Raw genomic sequence first — 25,738 nt, 5'->3', positions numbered from 1 at the left:
TATCAGAATAACTACTTGTGTAGATAATCCCTTTCTAAATCAGTTTAAAATCACACCTTAAATTAAACTGGTACAATTTTCTGGTGTAGTCAAGCCCTTAGTTTCAGATGTCTCATGTCATTCCTTTCTTTCTCCTTTTGTTCTCCTGTGGGACAGTTTTACACTTCAGGTTACTTGATCTGCACCCCTGCATCCTCATCCACAAAAACGTTTATACAGATATACACTCTGAGAATGCTATGACAGTCTGGTATGAAATACCCATTTTATGTGTCCCAAATCCATGCATAATTTTATTCACTGCTTTGGACAAACTGTTTGTGATTCCTGTTATTTCTTTTTGTGTATGTCAACTAAAGAGTCTCTCTTTAAATGTGCCTCACATAATAGTTTTCTCTTAGCCTATCTGATCTTATCATCTTATTTCTTAAATAAGCACCCTCCACTTCAAATGCCCTCTGTTTTTTTTCCCTTGCCTCATGTCCACCTTTTTCATGTTAATTCACCAGAGGTATCAATCTGAATCCAGACACTGTTTGCAGAAAATGACAGGATATATAATAATATTATTTGATACTTCTTTCTTATATTGCTATATATTTGTCTTATAATTCCCTCAAGTTTATTTTACTCTATATTAAAAAAAGACCTCATACATTAATGCTCAGTCACAGAGTTATTCATAAGAGTTAGGTTTCAAGTGTGGCATGTTACAAAAAATACCTTTGAAGTGTAATTAGAGGTAGATTCTGACCAATTGAAACAAAAACTCTAAGAAGTGTGAACTGCCTTCATTCATCTCAATAGGGTTGTAACTTGAACGGCTTATAATGAAAATTTAAAATTAATTTAGTTCCCTGCTTGTAATTTCAACAGTCACAACCAGTTATTGTGCTTATCTAGTAGAATGTGCTATTCATTTGAAAAGTTGTTCCCTAGGAATGTAACTAACATGTAAAACATTGAATGGGGCCCCACAGGGATCAGTTCTGGGACTGGTTCTCTTCAATGTCTTTATAAATGATTTAGATAATGGCATAGAGAGTACATTTATAAAGTCTGCAGATGATACCAAGCTGGGAGAGGTTGCAAGTACTTTGGAGGATAGGATTAAAATTCAAAATGATCTGGAGAAATGGTCTGAAGTAAATATGATGAAATTCAATAAGGACAAATGCAAAGTACTCCACTTAGGAAGGAACAATAATTTGCACACATACAAAATGGGAAATGACTGCCTAGAAAGGAGTTTGCAGAAAAAGATCTGGGTGTCATAGCAGATCACAAGCTAACTATGGGTCAACAGTGTAACACTAAAAAGAAAAGGAGTACTTGTGGCACCTTAGAGACTAACAAATTTATTCAAGCATAAGCTTTCGTGAGCTACAGCTCACTTCATTGGATGCAGAAAGCAAACATCATTCTGAGATGTATTAGCAGGAGTGTTGTAAGCAAGATGTGAGAAGTAATTCTTCCACTCTACTCTGTGCTGTTTAGGCCTCAACGAGAGTACTGTGTCCAGTTCTGGGCGCAACGTTTCAGGAAAGATGTGGACAAAATGGAGAAAGTCCAGAGAAGAGCAACAAAAATTATTAAAGTTCTAGAAAACATGACCTATGAGGGAAGATTGAAAAAATTGGGTTTGTTTAGTCTGGAGAAGAGAAGACTGAGAGAGGACATGATAACCATTTTCAAGTACATAAAAGGTTATTACAAGGTGGAGAGAGAAAAATTGTTCTCCTTAACCTCTGAGGATAGGGCAAGAAGCAATGGGCTTAAATTGCAGCAAAGGTGGTTTAGATGGACATTAGGAAACACTTTCAAACTGTCAGGGTAGTTAAGAACTTGAATAAATTGTCCAGGGAGGTTGTGGAAACTCCATTACTGGAGATTTTTAAGAGGAAGTTAGACAAACAACTGTCAGGGATGGTCTAGACTAAATGATACTTAGTCCTGCCATGAATGCAGGGGACTGGACTAAATTACCTCTCAAGGTCCCTTCCAGTTCTACGATTCTATGGTTCTACATAAATAAAGCTTCATATTTATTATTGATCGCTCAGAGTGTGTTTGATGCTATACAAAACCTGAAGTTGCAGATCTGAAATGTCTAGTTTCAGAGTAACAGCCGTGTTAGTCTGTATTCGCAAAAAGAAAAGGAGTACTTGTGGCACCTTAGAGACTAACCAATTTATTTGAGCATAAGCTTTCGTGAGCTACAGCTCACTTCATCAGTGTGCATCCGATGAAGTGAGCTGTAGCTCACGAAAACTTATGCTCAAATAAATTGGTTAGTCTCTAAGGTGCCACAAGTACTCCTTTTCTTTCTGAAATATCTAAAAAGAGGTTCAAATCCTTTCTAGGCTGAGCAAGCCCTTCATTCATTTAAGGCCATGACGGTACTGGGATATCAACCACTAATGTAAGCTGCCCCCAGTGCAAACCCCTAGTATAGATACAGTTTACACTGGTACACATCTCGAGGCATCTGTGTAATGTGTAACTAATGTGTTAAAATCCCAGTATAGATAAGGCTAGTTGTAGTTTTAATACTTGTTTGCTGGTTAAGGTGAACTCCAAACTCCGCTGAGGGAGGCTTTAATTCAGCCACACGACTTGCCTTGTCTACACTAAGATTTTAACATATGTTATTTAACATGTACCAACCACAGGTTAAAACACACCTTGTTCCTTGGGAAGATGGGCAAAGCCACTATGAACTGCGACTTGCACTGGTTACTGTATACTAGGATTTGCATTTCAGTATTATCTACATAGCTGTCACCACCTTCCCCAAATTATTTTAATAACATTATCTGTTTATATTTAGATTGTTTTTCCTGATTTGCAGTCTCTGTCCATACTTTCTGATTTCAGGCAGGGGCTATAAGCATTAAGCTGCTAATGTCTTGGGCAGGAATCATCAGAGCAACATTAGGTAACACTCAGTCAAGGTCAAATTGCTGGGCTGGGACTCTGTTTATGGATAGACAAAAAGTTCCTGTATTCTGCTTGCTCCCCTATGGAGCTAGACCTGGGAGAATAGGAGGATACCCCTACATTTTTATTGCAGGAGATGGACAACGATTCACAGGGTCCTGGGAAATAGTCTCACATTCCACAACTGGCAAAGACCAGTCAGGCACCACTCATCACCACTTTGGATCATGGTAGGAGGCTCACACCTGCTGTGCCAGCCATCTAGGAAGCAAGCAGACATATATCAATTGTTAATTTTAAAATTTCCCTCATATTAAAAATAGTTTTATAACTACTATCTATTTAGGCTAGAGAGAGGTAAGATGGGATAAGAAATCAGGAAATCTAGAGGCTTACTTTAATATCCCTACTTTGGGGTACATCAGCATATTTCCTCTAAGATCTAGAGTTACACCTAAGTAAAACTGGTATAACTGAGATCAAAACTAGGCTCATGAGTTTTATTCCTGGCTCTGCCACAGTCTGCCTGGTAACATTTAGCAAATCATTTATTCTCAATGTGCCTCAATTTCCCCAGCTATAAAATGGGGATAGCAATACTTCCCTATCTAACAGAGGTGACATAAAGCTAAGTCAATGTTTCTAGTATGCATTGCATACTTAGGGCTTGTCTACACTGGCACTTTACAGCGCTGCAACTTTCTCGCTCAGGGGTGTGAAAAAACACCCCTCTGAGCGCAGCAAGTTTCAGCGCTGTAAAGCGCCGAGCCGCGCTCCAAGTGCTGGGAGCTACTCCCCTTGTGGCAGTGGTTTTTCTAGACCGCTGGGAGAGCTCTCTTCCAGCGCTCTGTTGCGACTATATAAGCCATGTTAAAGCCCTTCCGTGGCAGTGCTTTAACATTGCCAGTGTAGACTAGCCCTTAGATGGAAGTTATTAAAGAAGTGCAAAGTATTATTTATAGTTGGTATGGTGTTTGTTTCAAAGATTCACTGGAGCAGTGCCAATATAGTTTCTCTAGTTTAGAGTTTGTGGGTATTGCAACAGAAAAGCTGACAGTGATTTTAATCCAATAATACAAATATCTTCTTTCAGTTACCCTGAAGTTTCAACATTTGTGTAAAATAGTTATGTTTCAGTGTTACTGTGTCCCACAAACTCTGGAGTTTTTCACAACAGGCCCCAAATAAAGTGGTTGAGCCTCTTATGCTCTGAGCTGATTGGTGAGTGCGATGAAGTACAGTAAACTTAGCAGCCTAACCACAGAGAGATGTTTTCTTTCTGCACCGGAAACACCTGCCAAAAACGCTGGGTTCACTCAAACTGTATGTAGAACAGCTCAGAATTAAACTTCCATCTGTACAAAAGTTAGAGAGTGATATATTACATTTGGTAAATCAATTTATATTAAGTATATATATTGTATTATATTGCCAGGTATACAACAAACATAACTGCAAATTGAAGCAAGCTTTGTAAATTGCACTTTTCACAAGTGACCATGCACCGCCAGTTTTAGACTAGTAATTAGAGAAAAGTGCATATTTTTCTCCCAAATGAAATGAAAAGACCTTGGAAAACACACCACAGCACAGCGATTAAACATGATTTGTGTCCATGTTGACTTCATACCCATATTTTATTCGCTTAAATCCAGCTAACAACCAAGGCTGATGCATGATTGTTGCTAAGTCCAGTTACAGAAACAGTCCCTCTGTTCAGATGGGAACACAGTCATGACTGTAGCCTGGCTAGTAGGTCTTCCCAAAGCATTGCATCACACAATAACCAGGTTTCCCCACCACATTCCCATTAGAACAGATATTCCACAAAGAAGTAATACTTGAATAGACAAGAAGTTCAATACTTTTTGCCCACTCCTTGCTGTAAATAGTCACAATGCACAGCTCAATGTCAGCGTACTTTCTTTCTTTTCTTTTAAATAACTATGCAGTTTGCTAGCTATTCCCATCTCATCTCATCAAATGGAGACCTCCAAATCTGTGCATGGTCAGATATCAAGATTAAGACCTTCCTTGCAGCTTGGGGTGAGACCATCCAACCTGATCTAGCTTTTTGCCAGTGGAACCAGCAGGGGGTATAAACAGATTATAGGCACAAGTGCCAAATCTGTTAGGCACATAATGATGAGAGACAATAAAAACACCAAGGATCGGGTATCACTGAAGGGTACTAATTGTAACTCAGCAGTTTCATGGCAGTCTATAAGGTGCCAAAGGACTTTTTGCTGCTTTTATTTAAAATGAGATGATCCAGCCTGACATACAATCCTCATTGTGATGTTGTACCTGCCACCTCTTGAGACCAACAATTGCAACAGTGCTAATATTGTCATCACAGATGAGGGTGTGGTGGCAGCCAGGGGACAATGGTGACTCGTCTCCAGAGTATTTTCAGGGGAATCAATCCTAGGACGTATGGCGTTTAATACTGTAATCAGATCGTGCAATGGCATTAGTACTTGTGAGAACTAGAACTCAGGAAGGTGTGGTGGGGCCCTTGCCCTGCACGACTGTCAGCCGGGTAACTATGGGTAGATGTAGATCTCACACTCCTTAAGGAGTTACTAAAACCTAGTTGAGGAAAATCTACCTCCCCACAGCGAACCAGCCCTGCCCTGCGTTTGCACCTCGCCTTGCATGGCTCAGTCACTCCGCAATCCACGCTGGAGGGCGCTGTTGGCATCGCCCTTTAGCCACACGCCAACAACAGACGGCCCAGGGAAGCGGGTTATGGGCGGCGGAGCGACAACCACTTGGGTGCGAGGAGCGCCTGCCCAGTCATTGGTCAAGACACCAGCGAATCGCAGCGTCCTCCGGAGTGGGCGGCGCAACTTCGGCTTGTCAATCGCCAATTTCACCAATCAGGAGAGTCGGAAAAGGCGCCCCGATTGGCTCGAGAGGGCCGGCTCCGATACAAAAAGGGCGGGGGAGGGGGCGCCGGCTGTGGTAGGTAGGACGCTCATTGTGGGGGTTCCTTTGCCGCTTCAGCCCGGCAGAGGCCAGTGCCACCGATGCCCGGCTGGAGAAGCCGCTGCCCGCAGAGCACGGCCGAGCCCGCCGCCTGCCCGTTCTGGGCGGTGCTGGGGCTCCTGGCCCGGGAGCCCGGCATGGGGTGGCTGGCGGAGAGTCTCTCCGAGCGGGCGGCGGCCGTTGGGCAGCCGCAAGCGGCGTTAGCGCCAGCCCAGGTGCTCGTGCGGCTTCAGGCCAGGCGAGGATGCGGAGCCCCAGGGAGCAGCGGGGCTGCCTCGCAGCCGCGGACAAGCCGGAGCGGCCGCTGCCGTGGAGCAGGCGTCAGGAGACGCGCCCAGCGGTGAGTGCTGGGCTGCGGCCGGTGGGGACTCCAATCCCCAGCGTGCACTGCGGCGCGGGCCGCAGCGGCCGGGCGGCTCGGCCCCGGTGCGCGCCGGGGGCTGGAGTCTCGGAGCGGGGGGCGGGGCTTGCGTTCCCCGCTCTGCGCGGCTGGGGCCCGAGGGGAAGTGGGGCATTGGGGTCGGGGGACAGCGGCCAGGGCGGCTTGCCGGGGGGGGGGGGGGGGAGGGAGAGGGTGTCTCGGCGGGCCGCTCCCGGCGGGTGGGACTGTGTCACGCAGCACCGACTTGACGCGGAACGAGCGCGGGTGCCTCCCGCCACGTGCCGCCAGCAGGCTCGCGGGGCGGGCGCAGTCCGGGTGCTGGGGAGCGCCTGGGCGGCGGCGAGCTCCCGCCGAGCGGTGCGGTGGGCCCCGCGCTCCCCGGGAGTAGGGTGTGTCTGCCCTCGCTCCCGCTTTCCTCGGCCGCTTCTAATGTACGTGCTCGAAGCAGCTGGAGGGTTAGTAAACAGCCTCTGACAATACACCTGGAGACGCGGCTCCGCTTCCTTCTCTGGGGTTGACATATGTGAGGCCTAGCGTTTGATGCTGCGGGCGGCGGGGACAGGTTGCACAGGAAGATAGAATATCTTTAAGTAAAAATCTACAAAGGATTAAAAAGCCTCAGAACAATCCTTTGATCTCTGACAAAGGTCTAAGCGTTTGGGGTTTTCTAATAGGATTTATGGCTTGCTTATTTACCTTAAACATGGTAAAAGCACACATTCTGGTCCTCTCGTTCTGAGCTCAAACCTCCAATTGAAGAGGTGGGTGAATCTCTATTAAATGCTTTCTTACCGGGTACAAGAGGGCTTGCCAAAAGAGTCAGGCTTTAAACAGTGAAACTAATAATCCTCCCCTTGCTTACTTGATTTGAGAGGGCTAGTAGTAACTTCCTTCCAGCACGAACCAAGGGATGCACCCCACCCTTGTACTTATTCACTACCCCAATACTGACTTTGGCTCTAAATACATTCTACAGGTGACATACCCGGGACCACTTATCCACTGATGTTTTTAAAAACTCACGCACCCCAATCTAGGTCGAAGGTGCTTACGTACTATGTATGTATCCTGTGAACCTTGTAACCAATACTTATAATCCCTCATAACTCAAGCCTGACCCTAGATATACAGTACCTTCTCTCTTAACTTGTGTAAATTTGATTTTAAACGTTAGCTTTAATAAAATTTTAAATCTCATTTTAGTGTAATGTAAAAGTAAATCTCTCAATTTACCCATTTGGTCTGCTTTCACATGGGAAACCAAACTTGCATCAATTGGGCTTTTGGGAATGTAGAGTATTGCTGCAGCACCTACAGTTATTTGACTTCTTGTCACTTCAAGATGGTTGTCTCAGTGTGGTACCTGTTGTAGTTCACAATTTGTAGTATTTAAACTCGTCATTGCTTTACATCTGTTTTCTGGTGTATCCTTTTGGAAGGCCTAACTGGTTAAACTATCTGTGGACTTGCAAATGGACTTTGCCGATGAGGGTGGCAGCTAGGTTTCAAGAGTCTGCTAAACTCCAGACTTTTAGGGGAGGGTAATCTGGCCCACTGACTTCAGAATTATTTCCAGGCATATCAGTTGCTGAATCTTCTCCCATTTTGGTGGCAGGCCTCAGGTTGGGAGGATGTTGAGATTCCTTAGAATGCATGGTATCAGACGAACAAGTGCTGAGACTAGAATGGGGACAGCCATCTGTCCAACTTCTAACCCTTATTTTATGATTCGTGTCAGATGTTAACTGATTCTGATCTTGTTTATTGCAGGTAGATGTATTTCTGGACCTCATATAGGAGATGGACCTAGCCTTGTCTCTGATCAGAGTATGTTGGGCTCTTGGCCCTGGAAGGCCTTGGACTTGTTGGAGCGTGCAGGAGATGCCAGAATTTGGCAAGCCTACCATGCAGGCCTGGTGTACTTCTTTCTCTTTAGAGAGAAGAGATGGGAATGCCTACAGTTTGGCCAATTCCAGAGGATCAAATTAGAGGGTTTGTGGGGGCTATGGAATCACAAGGCTTGTCTTCACCAAAAATACTGATGTACTTGGCATCACTCTCCTATATCTCCAAAATCACAGGTCACCCTGATCCTCTTCAAGATTTTGTAACCTGTCATATGGTGACAGGGTTGCAGTGGAGGGAAGGTAATCAAAGATATTGCAGATCTCATGTAACCATTGAGGTGTTGCGATCTCTCTTGGGCACAGTACAGTCTGTGTGTAGCTCTCTTTATGAATGTTTGTTGTTCCGTGCCTTGTTTACTGTGGCTTTTTTTGGGGCTCTTCGTGTGGAAGAGGTGGTAGCAGAGCACCACAACTGGGCACAGCCAGAGCTCCTGTACATGAGTGATGTCCAGCTGACTGAGGAAAGAGTGAACATTTACCTGCATACATCCTACCTGGGCCAAGAAAGGTTTTTGATCTCTCTTGGATTATCTAGAGACATGGGTATGCCCTGTTAAGGCACTGTGCAATTACGTGGCAGCTAGGCCACGAGGGGACGGGCCTCTCTTTGTACACTGGGATGGCACACCATTGACAAGGAGACAGTTCTTGGTTGTCTTCCGTTCTGCTTTAAGGTTACTTGGCCTTCGACCAGAGCAATATGGTGTACATTCTTTCTGGTTGGGAGCTGTTGTGACCGCTGTATGCTATAGATGTTCTGAAGAAGCTATTCTGCACCTGGGAAGGAGGCAAGGTATCCACCCAAAGAGGAGACCAGAAGTAGTTAACCACAGAAGCCAGAAGAACAGCTGAGGTTCTCTGGTCTCTTCCCCTTGCTGATGCAGTATTGTTTCCTACAGTGTGTGATCTAGTGCTCTGATGCGTAAACTTAAAAGTAATGGAGCAATTTCTTCAGAGAACATTCTAGTTAATTGACTTTTCTGGAGTTTGCAGTGTGCTGTCCTCTGCATTTGTTTGTAAGCTGTATCTGTCTGTTGGGGATTGGACTTCCATGTCTCTTTGCAAAATTAACTTGCAAGAATTGCTTACCTAGTAAAGTCTTCATGATCAATAAACTTGCAGTGCATTTTCCTTTCAAACTTGTCTGGCCTTCATTGTGGCAAGTCAACAAGCTGTTTCTATGCCACATCTTAGCAGCAAATAAACTAAGTCTTGCATCCTTATTGCTGTTAGATGGTATTTTTACGTGGGACATGAGGACAAACAATCTTGTAGGTGGGGATTGCAAGCAGTATATTGCTAAACTGAAACTTTCTAAATATAACTTTAGGCAAAGTGTGCAACTGTTAAGTCAATTTTACAAATCATAGATAATGCAAGAACAAGATATGTTCAATTAAATTAAAAGGTGAGAAATTCAAAACAATAGTTTAAGTAAAAGGATGGCAGAAGAATGGAACTTGCTGTCACTGGAACTCATTGAGGGCAAGAACTTAGCTAATACCTTTCAGAATCATGTTATCTACATGGATATCCAAAGTGAGCATAATTGACTATAAACTGTTTTAGCATTCCTTCCAATAGCTAAAGTCCGTCTGAGACGTAGATGTGGTAGATATAACAACTCCCCAAATTCTACCAGAAGTTTAATTGCTAATAGTCACACTTATGGCTGAGAGTTCAGAGAATTTAAACTTTCAGCATCAACTTCAGGTCTCTCCACTGACCCTTTGCCTGTTGGCCAAAGAAGTTGAAGTTACTGTTAGAAGGATTGAGCTGTCTTCAGTATTTGCTAAAGATTAGTTAATATGTACTGAACAACAAACTGGGAGCATTAACTCGTCCTTCAGTAACCGTGAAGGGCCTTTTGCTGGGGCACACAGCAAACTCTTCATAGGGATGGAATTAGAAATTAGGTGGAAGACTGGAATCCCTGCTCTGGCCCATTTAACCAGGTGAAAAGGCAGAAGTAGCATAGAGGTATTTAAAAACCCTGGATGTGGCATTGAGGAACTTGACTATGAGGCTGCCTACTGAGAGGCAGCCCCTGTGTAGAGGAGGCTGTGGCCTGCAGGGATTCCAGACACTGCTTGGCCCACAGGTAGCTCGGGGTAGACTGTGATAACTTAGGCAGCTTCCCAGGGCTGTCTAAGCTCATGCTAGAGCAGCCAAGGAGTAGGACAGTACAAGAGCTCCCATCCCCGTAGTTACAATTTCTGCATATCTCCTAATGATGTAGCACTGAATCTTATCCCAAACTAGGATCACACTAATATGGGAGAGGCTTTAGGAAGCTTATTCTCCACTCCCAGTCAAACCCATTTTCAACCAATACAGATAACTAGATCCCAAGATGCTATCTGCTGGTTGCTTCCACTTCTACTATACTGCCATCTTAAACATTAAATATAAGCTGTTACTTAACCCAGTTTCTATTTTTGCTATTTTCACTTACCCTAAGATTGTTTTAGTAAACATACTTCCAATGATGATGCTAAAGTCTAGCTCAGGGTGAGATATACTGAAGTTGACTGATGGCTTATCAAGAGGGCTTGAGTTCACGGGAGAAAATTCAGGCAATGATGTCCTTGGAAATAATTCTGAAATCAATGGGCCAGATTATCCTCTTCATGAAGTCTGGAATTCAGCAGACTATCTCTGAAACTTAGCTGCTACTCCCATGTGCAAAGTACAATTGCAAGTCTATAGATAGTTACCAGTTAGCCCTTCTAAAAGAGAGACCAGAAAATACATTTAAAGTGGTGGTGAGTTTAAATGCTACACAGAGGGTGAAACTTTTTATCTTGTCACTGCTTTATCTGTGTGACAATGTTGGATTCTTGTCTTGCTTGCTTGTTTCAGCCTTTCTCCATTCCTTTTGGTCTCACCTTAAGTTCTAGAGTTTCACTCATTTCTGTATTCTGACTACCCTGATGTCATTTTTTCTTTCCATGATTTCAAAGCTAATTACAGTATCCTTTTTCTCTTCTGTTTCCATATATCACATGACTCATTCCACTGTTTTTATCTAACCTTGTTTGATCAGTCTTTGGTAAAGACCAGGTTGAGAGAGGGACCTAAACAGCAAACAGGGGAGTTAGTCCAAACAGCTTTTCTAATTTCTCACTGAATTCCCTGTCTGAATAATTGCTGTCCAATGCTGCTTATTCTTCCATAATTACCTTATACTTTTCAGTCTCTATTTAACCTGTCTGCCACAGCTGCTGCTTTCAGTCTTTTTTTGCTACCTTCCATTAATGCTATAGATTACTTCCAACTCTGCAATTGAGTGATTGGCTTCCCTCTAACGGTTTATAGTGAGCTTGTTGCTGTAACCCTGATGCAGCTTTGAGAGTACTTGTATAGATTGCCAAATGCTGGTGGCCCGTCTACTGTAGTGCTCTCACCATTGCTAATACTGAAGTTGCATTGAAAGAAACAATGGGAGATTTCAGAAAAAGTTGAGTAGAGAGACTGTGTCCTAATCTCTGCTGCAGTGAGAATCCATAGCATTGCCTATATAACCTCTAAACAGCTTTGCTTTCTGAAGTGAACTCTTGCACTGCTAATTCTTTGTCTTCTACCTTACATCTGGAGAGCAGATGTAAAGCAGGCCATGTCAGTCTTGCATTAGTCCTCTTCACTCTAAGCAGCCTTTAGATGAGGACCTGGTTGTTCTCTGGGATTAGTTAAATCATTAACTCCTGCTGTAGGAAAAGTGGCAAGCCTCTTGGGATTCTTGTTTGGGGAACTATGCCTAAGGTATAAATTGAGGTTGGATGCAGAAGGCCCCAGCTACCAAGGAAGAAGCAGTTTTTGTCCTTACCTACTTTGAGCAAATTGTATGGTTTCAGGCTGGAGCTAAACAATGGGACCTCTGCCTTCTGGTGGTGGGAGATGAAGAAATAAAATCCCAAAGATAAACTTCTGAGTATTTCCCAAAAAGCTCCCCAGGAACAATTTTAATGGGTCTGTGATGGTTGGTCTTCTGGTACCCTGAGTTCTAGCCAGGTTGACATCTCACAGCTTCCTCGCTATATTCTGGGTAACCATTAATTTGGTTTAGGCAGAGTTCCTTTCCCTGTGCTCTCTGGAACCAGCAACTGTGATTCCTTGTTATGTTGTCGTCCCCCTTACATGCTAAATGCTGGGTAGCCTGTTCGAGTGGCTTTAACACACTGGTGTTCCCAGAGATGGTGTCATGGTTCCTCCCCCACTCTGAACTCTAGGGTACAGATGTGGGGACCTGCATGAAAACCTCCTAAGCTTACTTTCACCAGCTTAGGTTAAAACTTCCCCAAGGTACAAATTAATTTTATCCTTTGACCCTGGATCTCCACTGCCACCACCAAACTCTAACTGGGTTTACTGGGAAGCGTAGTTTGGACATGTCTTTCCCCCCCCAAATCCTCCCAACCTTTGCACCCCACTTCCTGGGGAAGGTTTGGTAAAAATCCTCACCAATTTGCATAGGTGACCACAGACCCAAACTCTTAGAGCCTAGAACAATGAAAAAGCATGCAGTTTTCTTACAAGAAGACTTTTAATAGAAGTAAAGGAATCACCTCTGTAAAATCAGGATGGTAGATACCTTACAGGGTAATTAGATTCAAAACACAGAGAAACCCTCTAGGCAAAACCTTAAGTTACAAAAAAGACACACAACTAGAAAGTCATTCTATTCAGCACAGTTCTTTTCTCAGCCATTTAAAGAAATTATAATCTAACACATACCTAGCTAGATTACTTACGAAAAGTTCTAAGACTCCATTCCTGTTCTATCCCCAGCAAAAGCAGCCTACAGACAGACACAGACCCTTTGTTTCTCTCCCTCCTCCCAGCTTTTGAAAGTATCTTGTCTCCTCATTGGTCATTTTGGTCAGGTGCCGGCAAGGTTACCTTTAGCTTCTTAACCCTTTAAGGTGAGAGGATTTTTCCTCTGGCCAGGAGGGATTTTAAAGGGGTTTACCCTTCCCTTTATATTTATGACAGATGGAGATAAATTGTTCATGTAAGAATATATAAGAAATTAATGTGTAATATAGATGACGCATCTTGCTTGGGCATCTGGAAATTGAGTCAAAATTGATCAGTGATGCCATGTTCTTCTGGGAACCTGGTATCTTGCAAACATGGAAACAAACTTAGTGACTGTCACTATATAGTACTAAAAATGGATGTTTTCCTTTGCATAAACCAGTATTCTCAGATCACGAACAAATGTTTTAAGGCTTTCTAGGCATGAGAGCTTGGAAAAGAGAAAACTAAAGTGTTTATTTCTGTTTACATCCTGTAGGCATGGCTGGAATCACTGATCTTATACACATAGAGCAGGAAGTGAGTCTTGCAACCAGCTAGAGGAAGATTTCAGAGTGGTAGCTGTGTTAGTCAAAAAGAACAAGGAGTACTTGTGGCACCTTAGAGACTAAACCTCTCCAGCGCATCATCAAGGATCTACAACCTATCCTGAAGGATGATCCCTTACTCTCTCAGATCTTGGGAGACAGGCCAGTCCTCGCTTACAGACAGCCCCCCAACTTGAAGCAAATACTCACCAGCAACCGCACAACAAAAACACTAACCCAGGAACCTATCCTTGCAACAAAGCCCGTTGCCAGCTTTGTCCACATATCTATTCAAGGGACACCATCATAGGATCTAATCACATGAGCCACACTATCAGAGGCTCATTCACCTGCACGTCTAGCAATGTGATATATGCCATCATGTGCCAGCAATGCCCCTCTGCCATGTACATTGGCCAAACTGGACTGTCTCTGTGCAAAAGAATAAATGGACACAAATCAGACATCAAGAATTATAGCATTCCAAAACCAGTCAGAGAACACTTCAACCTCCCCGGACACTCAATTACAGACCTAAAAGTTGCAATTATTCAACCAAAAAACTTCAAAAACCGACTCCAAAGAGAAACTGCAGAACTGGGATTAATTTGCAAACTGGACACCATTAAATTAGGCTTGAATAAAGACTGGGAGTAGATGGGTCATTATACAAAGTAAAAACTATTTCCCCATGCTAATTTTTCTCCTACTGTTACTCACACCTTCTTGTCAACTGTTTGAAATGGGCCGTCCTGATTATCACTACAAATGTTTTTTTCTCCTGCTGATGATGATCCACCTTAATCGATGAGTCTCGTTAGCGTTGGTATGGCAACACCCATTTTTTTCGTGTGTGTGTGTAGATAGATAATCTTCCTACTGTATTTTCCACTGCATGCATCTGATGAAGTGGGCTTTAGCCCATGAAAGCTTATGCTCAAATACATTTGTTAATGTCTAAGGTGCCACAAGTACGCCTCGTTCTTTCAGCTAGAGGAAGTGACTTGGGCTGAGGAATTTGTTATTGACTTTAATGACTTGTGATCCCAATAGAGCTGAGAACAAAAATTATATTTTAAAGGAACACCCATGACTGAGAAGGTTAGTTCTTTCTTACTAGCAAAACTTTTTTGATGGTTTGACATATTGGATAACAATGTATATATAATTCTTTTAACACTTGAGCTACACCTTGGCAAAATTGCAAATCAACCTTAAATATGACAAATTAAGAAAAATCTCATTTGAGTACAAGTGAAACACTGTGTGGTTGTGACGATGCACTCTATTTTATAAAAATATGCTAATGAGTATGAATATAATGTAACTGGGATATGCTTCATGCAAAAGGTCTTGTGTTAAGGTATCATTGCAAAGTTTATAATCTACTGAATGTGTTCATCCTATTTGTCTGAGTGTATCATTCTTATACCTGAAACTAGAAATATAAAATATAACTGAAGGCCTATTGTAATTATGCAAAGTGTGGGCCATTAATGGTGGCTTGGAATCTTGATGGCTCCCATTAACCAGGACAATTGACTGTAGATGGCTCTGTTTTACTTCTAAGTCTTCCTGTATACATATGTGCTGGCAAGTGGGTGATGAAGTCTTACAGTGACATCTGATCATGTCACCTGAACTGGAATCCATCTTTAAACCTGGTGCTTTTCCATTGAGAAGGAGGGGAGGGAACCCAGAAAGAGACAAAGGATTCCTGCCTAATACAAAAGATATATAAGTGGGTGGAATAGAACAAAAGGGGTTGCAGTCATGAGAAATCTCCTGGCTACCACCTGAGCTGGAACAAGGGCTGTACCGGGGGAAAGGATTGTGCCCAGACTAGGAAGGCATCCAGTCTGTGAAAGAAACTTATTGAAACATCTCTGAGGGTGAGAGTTTATCTGTATTCAGTTTTATTAATGTATTAGGCATAGGCTTGTGTGTTTTTATTTTATTTTGCTTGGTAATTCACTTTGTTCTGTCTGTTACTACTTGGAACCACTTAAATCCTACTTTCTGTATTTAATAAAATCACTTTTTACTTATTTAATTAACCCAGAGTATGTATTAATACTGGGGCGGGAGGGGGCAGGCAAACAGCTGTGTGCATATCTCTATCAGTGTTATAGAGGGCAAGCAATTTTGAGTTTACCCTGTGTAAGCTTTATGGATTTATTTGGGATGTAGACCCCATTGGGAATTGGGCATCTGAGTGTTAAAGACAGGAACACTTCTTAAGCTGCTTTCAGTTAAGCCTACAGCTGTTAGGGGATGTGGTTTAGACCTGGGTCTGGGTTTGCAGCAGGCTAGCAGTTCTGGCTCAAACCAGGCAGGGCACTAAGAAACTTTTATTTTCTACTTAGCCTTCAAGAGTTTCATGTCTCATCAACTCAGAATCCCAAAGTGACACTTATAATTTAAGTTCCAGTACCAAATTAAGTTTGTGTGTGTGTGTGTGAGTGAGAGACAGTAGTCTTTTCAAGGATGATACATCCCCTTTTATTCCAATTTAACAACAGCATTCATTGATTTAAGAAACAATGGGATTCTCATTTTATGCCAGATAATTTTCAGAAATGATAAATGATTACAAATTAATTCAGTTCTCACGCTTAGAAATGTAACATGCAGAGTCTGGAAATGTAATAGCTAATGACTAAAGGAATTGTGATCACTGAGAGAGGAAACTTTCACATAGGTACATCCTGCTAGTATGATTATGGTAGTGGTGCCTTTTTCAAGTACACACTACTTAGAGTGCCCAGTGTTAACTGCTTATGCAGTAGTGTTACTGGTACGGCTCTGACAAGCAGAGTAATCAAATGTCTAGGAAGTGGGCTGGTGCCCAGTCAATCGGGCAATAAAATTTCTCATAATTGAGGTTCTGTGTGCCAGAGTTAACTCAGACCCTGGACTGCAGGAAAGTTGGAGATAGGGGGGTCTCAAGAGAGGCTGACAGTGCTCCTGGTTCTATATCCCCTGAAGTTGAGTAGCTAGTTCAGGGGTGGGCAAACTTTTTGGCCCGAGGGCCACATCTGGGTATGGAAATTGTATGACAGGCCATGAATGCTCACAAAATTGGGGGTTGGGGTGCAGGAAGGCATGAGGGTTCTGGCTGGGGGTGCGGGCTCTGGGGTGGGGCTGGGGATGAGGAGTTGGGGGTGCAGGAGGGTGCTCCAGGCTGGGACTGAGGGGTTTGGAGGGCAGGAGGGGGATCAGGCCTGGGGCAGGGGCACAGGAGAGGGTCAGGGGGCAGGCTCCTGGTGGCGCTACTCTCAACCAGCTCCCAGAAGAAGCTGCATGTCCCCTGTCCGGCTCCTATGCGGAGGCACAGTCAGGTGGTTCTGCACGCTGCCCTTTGTGCAGGTGCCACTCCTGCAGCTCCCATTGGCTGTGGTTCCTGGCCAATTGGAGCTGTGGGGGTGGTGCTTGGGATGGGGGCAGCATGTGGAGCCCCCTGGCTGCTTCTATGTGCAGGAGCCAGAGTGAGGACATGCTGCTGCTTCCAGGAGTCATGTGGAGTGGGGCAAGACCCAGACCCTGCTTCCTGTTGGCAGCTCGAGGGCCAGATTAAAACATTTGGAGGGCTGGATCTGGCCCCTGGGCCGTAGTTTGCTAGAACCAGTCCAGGACATTAGACAGATACACCACTTGTTGCTCTGGTGGGTAATTTTCTCCTTTGTAGGCAAGAGAACATCCATGCTAATTGCACCTGGCTCTTTCTACAATGCTTTGTATTGTTTGATCACCAAATTCCATGTCCAGGGAGCTAGGGCCAAATGGAAATACCCTGATGTGGTCCAGGTCATTCCCCTTGGGGGGATTTTTAGGGGCAACTGTTCATCCTATAGGAAGCTGTTGAGGGAGATTATACAGACAACATCCATTTTCTATATCTTTACATTAAATTATAAGCAGTACCATCTCCAAACACTTTCAGGGCCTGGCCAAAATCAAAGACTAGATGAAAAGCAACTGGCTAAAGGTGCACGGAAGCAAGATTGAGGTTACAGTTTATTAACTCAGTCTAGTATTTTTTTGTGCTCCATAATGCACAAAAAAATTGCAGTGGGGGAGGTTTAGATTGGATATTAGGAAAAACTTTTTCACTAAGAGGGTGGTGAAACACTGGAATGCGTTACCTAGGGAGGTGGTAGAATCTCCTTCCTTAGAGGTTTTTAAGGTCAGGCTTGACAAAGCCCTGGCTGGGATGATTTAACTGGGAATTGGTCCTGCTTCGAGCAGGGGGTTGGACTAGATGACCTTCTGGGGTCCCTTCCAACCCTGATATTCTATGATTCTATGCTTTCAGATGTCTGAAAAAACATTGTGCAGCTGGCCAGAAAGTTATCTGACATGGACCTAGCCAGGATGTTTCATGCATTTGTTTCAGGCTTGATTACTGCATCCCTATTGTAGGAATCTGGCTACACTCTGCAAGAGCTTTAACTTGTGCAAAATGCAGCAGGCTGTGTTCTTAACAGCAAGTTGCCCCAGCACTCTGCTCTGCCTTGGCTCTTTGTTAAATACAATCCATTTCAAGCTCTTTAGTCTGATACGAAGAGTACTCCTGGGGGAGATTCTGTATGACTATGTGTCAGCAGAAAAGGGCTCCCCCTATGGAATTTCTGTGCAGAAAATGGTAGGGAAGTTGTGGGGAGGGGGAGAGAGGTGGGCAAGCTACGGCCTGCAGGTCCATCCTGGCCTGGGAGGCTGGCCCCTGCCATGCGGGCAGTGCAGCTGGCTACGGCCAGGTGGTGGGTCTGAGAGCTTCTGCTGCACTGAGTGGCATGGTAAGGATGGGACGGTGGTGGGGAGTTGGATAAGGGGTGGGGAGTCGTGGGGGGCAGGCAGGGGGCAATTGGATGGGGTGGAGGTTCTCACATGGGGGGGAGGGGGCTGGATGCGGGGGTTGGATCTATCAAAGCCTAGAGAGATCTTCAGAGACCACATAGGGCCAGATAGTGAGCTTGGTGACACTGGTGTAAATCCAGAATAATTTCATTGACAGCAGCAGAGTAGACTTACACTGGTGTTACTGAGATCAAAATCTGCGGTTACCATCCACGGCCTCTCCTCCTCAAAAGTGCTGCTTACAGGGCTGATTTTTTTCTTCCCCACACTTAAATTCAAGCTGAGGGAGAGTCTGAAGTACATCATCAGCTACTTAATAAGTCCTAAGAAATACCTAAAACTGTCCATCAGAAAAGGAATGTTTTAATAAACTCTCTGACAGGAATAAATACTGCTTGGTAATCCTATAATGATAGTTGTCAGACCTAAATAAGAAGATTTTGCTCTGGGATAATTTATTTTTTACAGTCATTACTTTCACTCTTTTTTTTTAATAATCGCAGTTATTTAATTGTTAACATGAAGTTTATTTTTTGTCAGCTCTGGAAGATTCTGATTCCAGCAGTGGCTTACTAACATGGTGGTTCAAAGCCCTGGATGCAGCAGATTAAGTTTGGTCTCCACCTCCAACTATCAGAGAGAAGGAAAAATCCACTTTGAGTAGCACTGGACATTAGTCAAAGAAAATAAATGCTTGGGTAAGCACAAATTTTCCATTGGAAATGTGTCTGTAAATATTTTTTCAAATGTATGTATATTACAAGGGAAGCTTTACTCACAAAACTCTACAGCAATTGTTAAATACAGTCAGTGAATGAGATAGACGGCTTGGCTACACGTGCGAGTTACAGCGCAGTAAAGCAGCCCAGTGTGCTCTAACTCATGACCCGTCCACACTGGCAAGGCATGTAGAGCGCACTGACTCTGTAGCTACAGCTCTGCTGGTACTCCACCTTGGTGAGTGGAATAACGTTTGCTACGCTCCCACTGGAGCGCCGCGACGCCAGTGTGGACGTCCTGGTCTATTAGTGCTCTCTGATCGGCCTCCAGAAGTGTCCCATAATGTGTATGCTAGCCACTCTGGTCATCACTTTGAACTCTACTGCCCTGCCCTCAGGTGACCAACCGTCAGACCCGCCCTTTAAATTCTCTGGGAATTTTGAAAATCCCCTTCCTGTTTGCTCAGCCCAGCCGTGGAGTGCTCTCAGCGAATATTTCCAGGTGACCAGGCCTCCATGCGCCAGGCGAGCCCCAGTATGGAGCAATGGCGAGGTGCTGGACCTCATCAGTGTTTGGGGGGAGGAAGCTGTCCAGTCCCAGCTGCACTCCAGCCATAGGAATTACGATACCTTCGGGCAGATATCAAGGAACATGGTGGAAAGAGGCCATGACCGGGACACACTGCAGTGCAGGGTTAAAGTGAAGGAGCTGCGGAATTCCTACTGCAAAGCCCGCGAGGCAAACCACTGCTCCAGTGCTGCCCCCACAACCTGCTGTTTCTACAAACAGCTGGATACAATACTTGGGCCTGACCCCACCTCCACTCCGAGTACCATCATGAACACTTCAGAGCCCGGTTCAACAAGGCAGGAGGAGGAGGAGGAGCAAAGTGGGAACGAGGGTGCTGAGGTGGAGGAAGACACCCCGGTATCCCCAGATGCGTGCAGCCAGGAGCTGTTCTCAAGCCAGGAGGAAGGTAGCCAGTCGCAGCGGCCGGTGCTTGGGGAAGGACAAACACCAGAGGAGGTTCCCGGTAAGCGTCTTTTATTTTGGGAAGGAAGTTATTCGGTGTGGGCTCTTGGGGTGGGGAGGGTGAGGGCTGCATGCATGCCTAGAGGCGAAATGGGGCGTTGATGTGCTCTCTTACATCACGGTAATTGGCCTCAGTGATCTCTTCAAAGGTCTCATCCAGAACTTGGGCAATGCGCTTGCACAGGTTTCTCGGGAGAGCCACTGTGGTCCTTGTCCCAATCAGGCTAACTTGTCCACATCACTGTGCTGTGAGGGGCTGGGAGACCATTGCTGCACACAGGCAAGCTGCATATGGGCCAGGGCGGAAGCCGCATTGCAGTAGAAGACCCTCCCTTGCTTCCCAGGTCACCCTCAGCAGCGAGAGATCTTCCAGGATGAACTTCTTTGCAAAATGTGGGGACAGTGTTCAGTATAGGGGCCCCCTGCCGCTGCTGGCTCTATCCAAGGCACAGAAACCTAGAGGACAGTACAGCCATGAAACAATCAGTCACGCTTGACCCTGTGCTTACCATTTTGGGGCTCCTGTGGGTTATGTGCGCTCGCTTTGGGACTGGCAAATTATGCTATTTTGTAAACTGTGCTTGCCCTTAAGTACGGGGGAATCATTGCTCTGTCTGGTGTGAAAAATGCTGCCTCTGTTAAGTGTTGCGTTTTGCCTTTACAGATGCAAGCTTGAGATCTCAGCCATCTGTTTTATCACCGACCAAAAGACTCCAAGAATCAGAAAGAGGCCACGTAGAAGCAAGGAAGACATGTTGCATAAAGTAATGAAAATTGAAAAGTGCAGGAGTGGCGGGACACTGAAAGGAGGATCTGCCAGCAGAATGAGGCGCGCCGGCACAAAAGCGCTATGCTCCGGCAGCAAAGCACGGATTGGCTGATAAACATAATGGAGCACTAAGCAGACTCTATCCAGGCGCTCGTAGCCATGCAGGTGAAGCACTACCGCGCCTGCAGTCCTTGTCCCAAAACTCTTTCCCTTGTGCCCCCATGTCACCTCCAACCCACTTTTCCGAACATCCAGGTTCTTACCGCCACCAGCTTCTCCAACAACTGTAGCTTCACCACCCAGGCCTGAAAACTACGACCCTTACCCACTGCACTCAACCCCCATCACCATGCAGGATAGCCATCCTGAAGTGTAGCACTCATTGCACAGCACTCCAGACAGGAACGCTGAGTATGATAACAGGACATACTCAACTCTGTGATTGTACTGTTCCCCACCCCACCACCTTGCCCTTTCTGTTTCCCAAGCAGTTGTGTTTCTTTTCAATAAATGAATTTTCTTTTCAATAAATGGATTTTTTGGCTTTGAAACATTCTTTATTATTGCATAAAGTAAAAGATACCTTAGCCCAGGAATGAAACAGGCACTGCAAACACAGATTCCTACTAACATTGGAACCACTGCACTTCACTCCTGTGCAGGGCACCAGACATTACTGTTGGCTTTCAGCCTCAAATTGCTCCCTCAAGGTATCCCTAATCCTTGCAGCCCAGCACTGGATCCCTCTAATAGCCCTGCTCTCTGGCTGTTCAAATTCAGGCTCCAGGTGTTGAACCTCCAAGTTCCATGCCTGAGTGATTTGTTCACCCTTCCCTTCACAAATGTTATGGAGGGTACAGCACGCGGATCTAACCTTGGGGATGCTGTCATCGGCCAGTTCCAGCTTCCCATACAGAGAGCACCATCAGCCCTTTAAACAGCCAAAAGCACACTCCAGAGTCATTCTGCACCAGCTCAGCCTGTTGTTGAACCGCTCCTTGCTGCTGTCAAGGCTCCCTGTGTAGGGTTTCATGAGCCACAGCATTAAAGGGTAAGTGGGGTCTCCAAGAGCATCACAATGGGCATTTCGACTTCCCCTATGGTGATCTTCTGGTCTGGGAAAAAAGTCCCGGCTTGCAACTTCTTGAACAAGACAGTGTTCTGAAAGATGCATGCATCATGCACCTTTCCCAGCCTGCGTTAATGTCAATGAAACGCCCGTGGTGATCCACAAGTGCCTGGAGAACCATAGAGAAATACCCCTTCCGATTAATGGACTCGGAGGCTAGGTGGGCTGGTGCCAGAATTGGAATATGCGTCCCATCTATCGCCCCGCCGCGGTTAGGAAAACCCATTTGCGCAAAGCCATCCACAATGTCATGCACGTTACTAGGCGTCACGGTGGTTCTGAGCATGATGCAATTAATGGCCCTGCAAACTTGCATCAACACGATTTCAGTGGTCGACTTCCCCACTCCAAACTGGTTAGCAGCCTATCGGTAGCTGTCTAGAGTTGCCAGGTTCCAGACTGCAATAGCCACCCGCTTCTCCACCGTCAGGGCAGCTCTCAGTCTCGTGTTCTTGCGCCGCAGGGTGGGGGCGAGCTCCTCACACAGTCCTATGAAAGTGGCTTTTCTCATCCGAAAGTTCTGTAGCCACTGCTCATCATTGCAGACTTGCATGACCATGTGATCCCACCACTCAGTGCTTGTTTGCCAAGCCCAAAAGCGGCTTTCCACAGTGGTGAGCATGTCTGTGAATGCCACAAGCAAACTCGTGTCATATGTGTTACTCGAGTCGATATCATCTCTGTCATCTGGAGCCCTCACTGTCACTTTGGATCATAAGGAATAACTCGACTGCCAAACATGATGTGCTGGTGAGACTCGGCATATTCCTCAGCAGTTTGGGCTCCATTCCCGCAGACCGAAAGGGAAGAGTGCGCGCGCAGTACAAAAAACGTTGAAAGATGGTGCCAAATGTGGACGGAAGCAGAGGGATTGCTGGGATGCGAATCGATGCATTACTGGGCATTGGGACAGGATCCAGAATGCCCCCTCTGCCCCCTTCCCACAAGCCACAACGCCAGAATGGGAAGAAGTGCTCTGTGGGATAGCTGCCCATAATGCACCACTCCCAATGCCTCTGCAAATGTGGCCATGCCAGTGCACTTGCAGCTGTCAGTGTGGACAGATTGCAGCGCTTTCCCTACTGCGCTCTCTGAAGGTGGGTTTAACTCACAGCGCTCTACATCTGCAAGTGTAGCCATGCCCTCAAGTAATCATCTGTTTACCTCCCTAATCTGGAGTTACAAGACTGTATCTGTTAAAGCCACAGTTAAACTTTGGTTGATACATTGTGTCTTTTACTTTTCCAGTTATCTGCATCTTTCGGTACCTTGCCTGCATTGCTAACTGTGCTGCTTCAGCCTCTGTTGTAGCTCCCTTTGAATTTGCAGGGAACTCTTGCAGTCTCAGGAACTAAGACAGGAGCTCCAATTCTTAGGCAATTCTCATAAAAATTTACTTTATTCCCTGATGCTGGGTGGAAGTAAGTTTACCCATAAGGTAGATGTCAAAGGGCATTAGACCTTCAACAGATCCTCATTGGTGTGATATTTTTAGTAACAGTGAAGACTGAGTTACTGTTTTTAAAGGGATGCTATTTTTCCTTTCTGAGTCTTACAGAGGTAATAAAACTAAAATGTTGCCTTTTACTCTTACTTTATATAATACCAAGTATACTATCACTTTAATATCTGATATGCCCTCAGTTTGGGGGAACTGTATCTGAAGCAACTGCTATCATCTCCAGTTCCAAGCTGCAGGAGGGCTGTCGCCCTTGTCCCCTGCTCCCAGGTTAGATTAATTTTTATTTAGAGGTACTCTCCTTTGTCCTCCATGTCAGTATGCTAGTCGAGCAGAGAAAGACATTGAAGTTGTCATCTTTACACCTGTGTAATAGGGAAAACATTTCTGTAGCCCAGTTCATTTTAAAACACTGGGATGTCTATCAAAGCCAGACTTATGATCTGTAATAGTGTCTAGGGCCTAGAGGTTTTTGTGTGTGTGTGTGAAGAGCAGAACTTTTATGATCAACAATTCAAGGACACAGTGCGAAGCTGGGCATGACATTAATAATACAAAGCTGTATACGAAACATTTTCTGATCTCAGCAGATAGGCTTTACTACCAGGGACAAAATGTTTCTAAAAAGCAGACACAAAACATTTGTTAGTTTGTATTCATCCTCGGGGAAGAAGTAGTAGTGAATATGACACCTATTTTAGATCACATAAATAATATCAAATCTTTCAGGGCAAAAAGCCACCCTTCTTCAGGTTTTGAATGAAAAGCAGACAGCAAAGGTGTGTGTCTGTGTATCTCTATCTTTAAAAAAAAATACACCAGAGGGGACCAATATTTCAAACAAACTCTAGCTGGACTACTTATGTTTTCCTTGTCTGGAAAATGTGGCCAAGATTCCATATTATCTGACATAGGCTGACATTTTTCTTAGTGTTTCCTGTTGTGTGTGTATGTGAGAGAGAGAGAGAAAGCAAAAGAGAGTGTGAATGAGTGTACTGGTTTCAGGGGCAGGGGATTTTGAGAGAGAGAAGGAAGTAGGGAAGGAGGTGGGTGACCACAAATCATTCCCCCCCACACCGTATTTAAATATGAGAAGTGGGCCCAGTAGGGCCATATTACTGCTACTGATAGGTGACTTCCCAGTCCTATTAAGATTGCAATTAATCTGATGAAAAAATATTGTGATTGTGAAGAACTAGCGTGCTGCTTGATTCATCACAGGAGAATATTCTGTAGCAAAAAACTGCCCATGTGAACACTTTTAGGGAGGAAAAACTGGCATGAACTTAAATAGGACCAGACTGTGAGACCGTTCTCACAAACTGTCCTTGGAAACCAATCTGTTCTTCTCAGCTGTTCTCTGATGGAAGGTATTTGATTGTACAGACAGCATTAAGGCCTGTGACAGTACAATACCTGGCGGGTTTCCAGTTAGGGTTTTAAACTCTCCTTAAAATTCTGATCGAAACAAAAAGATAAGAATGGGTTTTTACAAAATTCTGTGTGGAGGAGGCTGATGAAACATATTTGCTGAGACCTCAGTCCAAGGAGCACAGGAATTTTTTGGGGAGGAAAAGAAATATTGACTTTTAATAGAAAACACCAATTTTAAAGCATCTTTTTTAATATAAAAAAGCCACAATTTGCGGAGGATCAAACACCTAAAGCTGGAAGCTCTTTAATTACATGTTCATAAAATAATTTTTCTGTTGATATTTAAATCTCTTTGAAAGTGCATGATCAGCCAAATGTCACTTAGATGGCAGCTATGTGCCAATCCAGAGATTTTTGCATGTCTTGCTGATGAACAGCATGCAGAACCGTCTGCTTGTCTGGATCCTCAAAGAAGTTATAAAATGTCACGTAAATGACATGGAAAATATGAACAGGCTTAGTGCATTGATGAATTAATGTTACATGAATCATCCCCAAAGAATACAAAAGAGGCACAATGTTCTGTCCATAAACAAAATCATCTGTATATTATTTTATTCAGATATTTGTCTTTGTGAGATGGCAGAACCAGCAATCGGACCTTGTGCCATGCAACCTTAACAAATATCTATGGCAGCAAAAGCTGATTGTACTTTAAGTGGTATCTCAAGTTGTCAAATTGTCAATGCTGATTTATAATTCTGTGTACTGAAACCATTTTGCAACTACAGTGTCATATATTGAATAAACTAAAGTGCAGTCATTTTTCTTCT

General features: G+C 44.5%; 2 protein-coding genes across 2 annotated transcripts in view; both read left to right on the top strand.

Annotated features, from left to right (window-relative positions):
• The first annotated feature begins 4,468 nt into the window (after nucleotides 1-4,468).
• Nucleotides 4,469-9,359, top strand: LOC311519461 (uncharacterized protein). The gene is made up of 2 exons (XM_084625963.1): nucleotides 4,469-6,271; nucleotides 8,084-9,359. Exons 1-2 carry the CDS (start codon nucleotides 5,973-5,975, stop codon nucleotides 8,085-8,087), a joined length of 303 nt encoding a protein of 100 aa, XP_084482089.1. The 5' UTR covers nucleotides 4,469-5,972; the 3' UTR covers nucleotides 8,088-9,359.
• The window catches only part of CHRNA9 (cholinergic receptor nicotinic alpha 9 subunit), a 41,035-nt gene continuing 21,812 nt past the window's right edge, over nucleotides 6,516-25,738 (top strand). Inside the window, exons 1-2 of the mRNA XM_084625960.1 lie at nucleotides 6,516-6,768; nucleotides 18,963-19,120. The gene's annotated coding sequence lies outside the window, so the exon portion shown is untranslated. The remainder of the gene's footprint in view (nucleotides 6,769-18,962; nucleotides 19,121-25,738) is intronic.

Source organism: Lepidochelys olivacea (assembly GCF_965140295.1).
Source record: "Lepidochelys olivacea isolate rLepOli2 genome assembly, chromosome: 4".
Lineage (NCBI taxonomy): Eukaryota > Metazoa > Chordata > Testudines > Cheloniidae > Lepidochelys > Lepidochelys olivacea.
This window is presented reverse-complemented; position numbering and strand designations above follow the sequence as displayed.

Coding starts and splice junctions, on each gene's coding strand:
- LOC311519461 (XM_084625963.1), top strand. CDS start 5,973: ATGCCCGGCTGGAGAAGCCGCTGCCCGCAGAGCACGGCCGAGCCCGCC.